The 7,500-nt window shown below is 32.0% G+C and overlaps 1 protein-coding gene across 4 annotated transcripts in view; it reads right to left on the bottom strand.

Moving 5' to 3' along the window:
- LOC113823518 (serine/threonine-protein kinase SIK3) overlaps positions 1 to 7,500 on the bottom strand; it is a 100,936-nt gene that overhangs the window by 32,035 nt on the left and 61,401 nt on the right. For all 4 annotated transcript variants that reach the window (XM_070144692.1, XM_070144693.1, XM_070144691.1 and 1 more), the window contains one exon: positions 6,745 to 6,881. In XM_070144692.1, the coding sequence (XP_070000793.1) occupies positions 6,745 to 6,881 (137 nt within the window). The remainder of the gene's footprint in view (positions 1 to 6,744; positions 6,882 to 7,500) is intronic.

Below are 7,500 nucleotides of genomic sequence, written 5' to 3'. Positions count from 1 at the left end.
CACTAATGCTGGTATATTTTGAACCTGAAAATAATAGTTTCCAGGCGGCTACAAAATTGGCATGCGAGGGCCGGCCCGGAATCTGCCTGCGCGCTTTCCGCGGCCCGCGGCATACTCAGAGCGCAAGCTCCAATCCAACGTCACACTGGTGGGACGCCCGGCAATGTTTATTTTTCCAGGTGTCTCATATATGAGACACCCATCATTATTGGGTTAAATGACTAAGGATGTACCAATGTGATTATCAAGGTCCACAGAAAAAAAACAAGTACCATAAGAACAGTATAAACCACCAGCAGTCCATGCTTCTTTGCCCATTTTCCTATTACCTTGTTATGCTTCCCATGAGTCAAAGCTGAGCATTCTGTTATTTCAATACCATTGAAATAAGTTAGAAATTGGCCAGAGGTCTCTTATTATGAAAACAATTCTACAATCTGACTGAACTGTAGGGGATCTCGGAGCAGCAGGAGGTCCCAGAGGTACAGGGTCATGGCCCACCAGCGTGTGGACACGCCCTGGCCCTGTACTAACTCCTGCCCCTAAGCCCCTTGGGGAGGGGGGGAAATAGTAGGGAGAAGGGGGTAACTGTCAACAGTGTTAGCTGTATAATAAATCTTTTCATTTCATCAAGGTCATGAGCTCAAGTAGGCTTAATAATCAGTTATGGTAACATAAACTAACACTGAATTACACCCTGGGTGCTGTAAGACAAGCTTTAGATAAGCAAAGATATAATGAGCTGGCTTGTGCAAGAAATTTACTGTTGACAGTTGAATTTTGTAGAGCTAGTTATTCATGTTTATCTGTCAAGTTATCTGGCTTATGAATAGATAATGGGGATGGCACTAGCATCAATAAAGTTTGTGGCAGAAACTTCTAACCATAATTGGTACTGTCTATAGATTTTTCAAACCTGATATCAGCTGCAACAACTAACAGGCTTGAGTTCAAAGCAAGTGTATCCTCTCAGAATCCACTATATGTTGTCCCACCATGCCAACCTAGCTGCACTGCATCATATGAAAAGGCTTATGATAAATACAGCCTCGATGCAGCCTAGGTAAAAGTGATATTAGCAATGGGGAAAAGAGTGGGCAAACTACTTGCAAACAACTAGTTTAACAGAGAACTGCCACCTCTGACATTATCATCAATTGTGAAAGTTTTGCCTGCCAATGAGCCCTGCAGGCATAATCACTCATCTGCTAGTTAAATTTATCATTAGTGCATATGGGCAAACAGCATAATGATATCCTTCATAACCTATTACATGGAGATATAAACTATATCCTACTCAGTCACCAAATATATTCAAGTTAATGTTTACAACAGAGAAAAAAAATGTTACATAACTTCTAAGTAACTAGTATGGAGTTCAGTGAACTGTATCAATTAATGCCTTCGCTCCTTAGTCCTAATGAAACAATGTTGGTTATTGTTTGCACAAGTCAAGATAACATGAGAGGTGGCAATTTACTGCCAAACCAATTGTTTGCTGGTAGTTTGTTCTTTTCCCATCTCTGATGTCCTCTTCAACTATGGCTGCTACCTTGGCCACTGCGTATGACTGCTCATATGGACATGACATCTATCCCAGGCCAATTTATATGATACCATGAAATCAGTTGGCATTATGGGCCAAGATAGTAGATACCAACAGGAGATATCTGCTGTTATCAAATATGATTGATTATTAAATCTCTTTTAGCTCACGACCTCAGTAAAATAAAAAGACAAACTATACTCCCAAAACTTCCCGTAAGTCATCCCTTTCTTATCCCTACCCTCCTGCTTCCATTCTTCTACCCACATCCTGACTTGCTGTGCAGAAAAAGAGTCTGTCTAAGCCTGAAGTTACCAGCGGGCGATTATTTTTGTCTGTGACTGTACATACATATGCATACTAGTACACTGACGAACATAAATAATCCATGTATACATGTGCATCTATGTATACAGATGTACATCTATGTACACACATACATCTATCCAGTTTATGTACATTCATGTCCTCAAAAGTAAATACATGTACCAACATGTACATCCATGAATGAACATATATGTCTATGTACATATATATATATATATATATATATATATATATATATATATATATATATATATATATATATATATATATATATGCGTATATATATGTATATATATATATATATATATATATATATATATATATATATATATATATATATATACATATATATATATATATATATATATATATATATATATATATATATATATATTTTTATGTATATATATATATGTTTATTTATATATTTATAAATATATATATATATATATATATATATATATATATATATATATATATATATATAAATATATGTATATATGCATATATAAATATATATATACATATAAATATATATATATATATATACATATAAATATATATATATAAATATATATATAAATATATATAAATATATATATATATATATAAATATATATAAAAATAAATATATATATATATAAATATACATATATATATATACATTTATATATATGTACATATAAATATATATACATATATAGTAGTATTTATATATAGTAGTATTTCTGAGCTATGTATTTATCAGCCACATCAGGAATCTCCCATCTTCAAATTAGCCTTTCATTTTATTACAAGCATACCCATTATCAAATCTCAAAGCAGCCTCCAAGAAATAAAATATCAGAGATATCTAATTGATTATAAAGCTTATAACCATAACAAGATACAGAAAATGAACAAAGAATATTTGTTTTCCCTGACTGATGATGACCTTCATCTTTAAATAATAAATATTCATTTGATATCAATGAAAGACATTCACACTCCAAAGGAAATAATTCTTTTTTCAAATGCTATCACTATATTTTTTTTTGTAAATCTATATAACTTTTAATATTTTTAAAAAACTTTTTTTCTGGGAAAATGAAAGAAAAGAAAAAATTCTTTAAGGGTTTGCCAACTTTTTTTTTTTTTTTTTTTTTTTTTTTTTTTTTGGGGGGGGGGGGTCAATTTCTTTACCCAATTTTGATGAAAATCACATACTTTTATCTAGAACCTAGCAAGATACCTGAGATATATCTTTTTTTGCCCGAAAACATTTTGGGTTATAGTAAAAATAAATAAATAAAGAAAGAAAGAAAGAATTCTTTATGAAACTTGTCCTAAGCGAGAAAAATCTACAAAAAAACAAACTAATAATAATAATTAATAAATAAATAAAAATTACACAGGCATTCTGATTTCTTTTCTTTTTTTCTTTCTTTTGCTAATTTTGATGAAAATCACATACTTTTATCTAGACCCTAACAAGATCCCTGAGATATTCCCCCCGCCCCCCCAAATCGCCCGAAAACATTTTGAGTTTTAGTAGAAAAAAAAAAAAAATAATAATAATAATACATAAATAATAATACATAAATAATAATGAAATTCTTTTATGAAACTTGACCAAAGGAGAAACAGTCTAAAAAATAAACAAAAAATAAAAAATATATATAAATAAATAAAAATAATAATAAAAAAAAAAATTACACAGGCATACTTTCTTCAATTTCGACTTTATTTGTTTTGAGGGGGGAATATTTTACTGAGTCGACTTTCAGCTATTAAAAAAAAAAAAAAAAAATTAAATAACAGTAGTTGAATTTTTTTCTTTTTTCTTTTTTTTCGGGTAAGAACAATAAAAGGGAGAATAGTCTTCATAAAACATAATGCGCCATATTACGTTTATCTCTAACTGAAAATGCGGGTGCTATACATAACGATGTAATATATAGAAATATAACAATTTCTTTTCAACTTTTTTTTAGATTATGGATAACATATGTTATATGAAATGGTTCTATATGCAAAAATCATGTATTATTTCCCTTTATCATTGCTATAATGGGGGTTTACAACATGAAATGTCAGTCTGAAATATAATCATTCTCTATGCTAGTGAACATCACACTTGCAGGCTAGGAAACAAGAGAACGGGGCAGCACGCATGTGTTTCTAAGGCCAGAATCCTAGGCGGTGCAAGTCTACAGAACAATACACTCGCCTTTCACACCAACACTCCCATAAAATAGAAATATACAAATACTGGGTACTGTAACAGTATGAATATACGATATATATGTATATACAGTATAGATCATTACCGTGTATTTCATGACCTTATATTTATATATATTGTCATCTCAGTTGTTTTTTTTATTTGCTTGTTGTTTAATTGTTTATATTATTGTTACAAGGGTAACTTATATAATCATGAACAGTTTTTACTGAGATTTTTACCAGAGGCTTGTCTTAGCCTAACATAGATGCTGTTACATTTTGATGGTGATCTGGATCCTGATCTAGATCCAGGATTTTTGTTTTCTAACCTAAAGAGTTATGGGGTCTTGCATATTCAAAACATTTTCCTGAAGGATGAAACCGACGAAATATGATCCAAACATAAACAAAATAAAATACTCTATATGAACGTCATATAATTTTTTTTTGTAGATGTTAACAAAAATTCTTAGTTATTTTTTAAAACATTTCACAGATTTTTTAGGTTATTCCCCAAAAAATGAAGGTTGGTCTCATATATTGTGAAATTTATTGAGCTCTCTGAAAATCATCTCTTTTTTTATCATATCTAATTGTTACGTCACAATTACCAATTTTCTAAGGTAAGGTGAAATATCATATTTCGGTGGACGTTGAAAATTGCTGCTACCACCTTAAAAATAGCGAATGCGCCTTAAACTGAAACTGTTTGGAAACGCATAACTCAAAATTGGCATGGTGGAAGATCTTGGCTAAAAAAATTGGTAGACGATCCTCTTAATAAAAATATCTCTATATATACATATTTAGAAAATATGTATATATAGAGATATTAGCATTTCTTCAAGTATGTCATTCAATTGGCTCCCTTAGCTATATGGGCTGGAGAATGCACAAAGATATGGAGGAGGAAAAAAAGGGGGGGGGGGGTAACTTCCTTAACCCAACGTGCAAAGATGGCTCTGCCAATGCTTAACCACAAAGGAGTCAATTAGTAGATCTTGTGACCTCTCTTTTCCTTGAAAAAGCGGGAAAACGCTTTTTTTTTACTGATGCTATCAATATTGACACTGTTATTTTTGCTATAAACATTATAATTACTATATTATTACTGACATTACTAACAGCAGTATTAAATATTAGAAAATATTATCGAAAATCAAGGAAAAGGGTAAACAAGTGAGACGTAGTCCGCGTAACTGACTCATTGGTGACTTAGTACTTGTGGAGCCATCTATATGTAAAAACAATTACTAAATTCAACACACGCAATGGACAATGGCATGTATGTACATGCCATGCCTGGCGGACTGGGGTTAAGATATAGGTATTTTCCAAAACTTGGCCTCAAGAAAGGCAAAATAATACCACAAAAATACTGAAAAAATTCTGCAAGATGAAATCATCTCTATGGTAATTTTATCAACTCTACTTAATTCCCCTCTCTCCCCACTGGACAGTCCCTTTAAGGAGAGAAGCATAGGCAACTGACAATCTTGTATAGATATCATTCAGCTACAGCTCGTGCGGTATATATGTATGTTGTATTAGATACTTCCCTGCATTTGTAAACCTGAGACCAAGAAGACCTCAAGGCTACCAATTAACTACAGATTTTGTTAAAATAGTTTTTCATTACATTTGGTTACATCTAGCCTGCCTTTGTGACTGCTATTCAATAATTTGCAAGCTTCATAAATCAAACTTTGAACTATGTCTTTATTTCTTTCTTTGTCAAAACTCTAATGTATAATCAAAACATTCCAGGATGATATCCTGCATTTACAATTTTTCACAAAAGTGAATTGAGAATTCTCAAGCCATCTAACTCTAATATATCATTTACTGTCACAAATGGAGCTACCAACCTTTGAGGCACCAGTGCATATTACAAACAAAAGTGTTACTGTCATCCTACAGGAGAGAATTAACATACATTTTACCTTAAAGTACACTTGAATCATATGATACAGATGTAATATTCATAATAGCTCACTCATCCTCTGATTTCTCCTTAATCTGCAAGTAACACAGATCACTGTGGTTTTCAAACCATCAAAAGCCTATAAGAAATATAAAAGAAAAAAATACACAAAACCCTTCAATCTCTATGTTCTTCACATCAAATGAAATAATTTCAATTACTAAGAGACACCAACAACAAACGCTCTAAAGTAGCACCAGAGATTACGTAGGGTATATACAAAAACATTGTTGCCAAAATTAGTAAACTGCATTCCTCCACATCAACCTGCTGATAAAGTCTGAGTGAGCTGGGAATACTTCTTTATGGAAAGCTGTTATGAAAACTTTCAAAGTGATAAAACACCAAGAAGAATACTACACTATGATAAAATTACAGTCAACACAGAAAAACTGGTTCTCAATTTTGCAGTAAACAATGTTATCATTTGCTTCTATAACAGCAAAATTAAGCCTCAGAGGTAAGCATCCATGTGTAAGTCAATGAACAAGGCAATACAGATCTAAAATGCATGTACTAATCATCAAACAGAAAAAGTTCATCCCACAAAAATTATGAAGGAACGAAAAAGACTAACTGAAATCATATAATCACTCAAAAAAAAAAAGAAAAAGAAAAAAATAATCATAATAAAAAAAATAAATAAATAACGAAAAAATCAAATAGGATATCAAAACCTTACCTGCAGCTTCTGGAATTCTTGATATATATTAGAGAGGCTAATGTGAGTGATGGTGGAGTCAGAAGCGCGACGTGCGTTGTTGCCCAGAGAGTATCGATCTGATGTTAGATACATTGGGTCCTTGTAGTTATCTCGACCTGGAAATCCCCAAGCAGATGATATATTACTATGTAACCCAAAAAAAAGCACTATACACAATGCATTTCTTCTCAGAACTTCCTTTTTCTTTTTTAAAAAGTATTTAATTCTCAACCATTGATGATGCTAAACTATAATAAGACTTTCTACCAAATGATTAGATTTAATAAAGCAAATATTATACATTTTTCTATATGTTAATGCATTTAAATAACAAAATAAAAGTATGTTCACCTTTGATCTCTCTCTCTCTCTCACTCTCTTTCTCTTTCACTCTCTCTTTCTTTCTCTTTTACTCTCTCTTTCTCTTTCTCTTTCACTCTCTCTTTCTCTTTCTCTTTCACTCTCTCCTTCTCTTTCACTCTCTCTTTCTCTTTCACTCTCTCCTTCTCTTTCACTCTCTCCTTCTCTTTCACTCTCTCTTTCTCTTTCACTCTCTCTTTCTCTTTCACTCTCTCTTTCTCTTTCACTCTCTTTCTCTTTCACTCTCTCTCTTTCTCTTTCACTCTCTCTCTTTCTCTTTCACTCTCTCTCTTTCTCTTTCACTCTCTCTTTCTCTTTCACTCTCTCTCTTTCTCTTTCACTCTCTCTCTCTTTCTCTTTCACTCTCTCTTTCTC

This window comes from Penaeus vannamei, chromosome 32 (assembly GCF_042767895.1).
Source record: "Penaeus vannamei isolate JL-2024 chromosome 32, ASM4276789v1, whole genome shotgun sequence".
NCBI classification, from domain to species: domain Eukaryota; kingdom Metazoa; phylum Arthropoda; class Malacostraca; order Decapoda; family Penaeidae; genus Penaeus; species Penaeus vannamei.
Note: the sequence above shows the minus strand (reverse complement) of the source record. Positions and strands in the feature narration are given on the sequence as shown.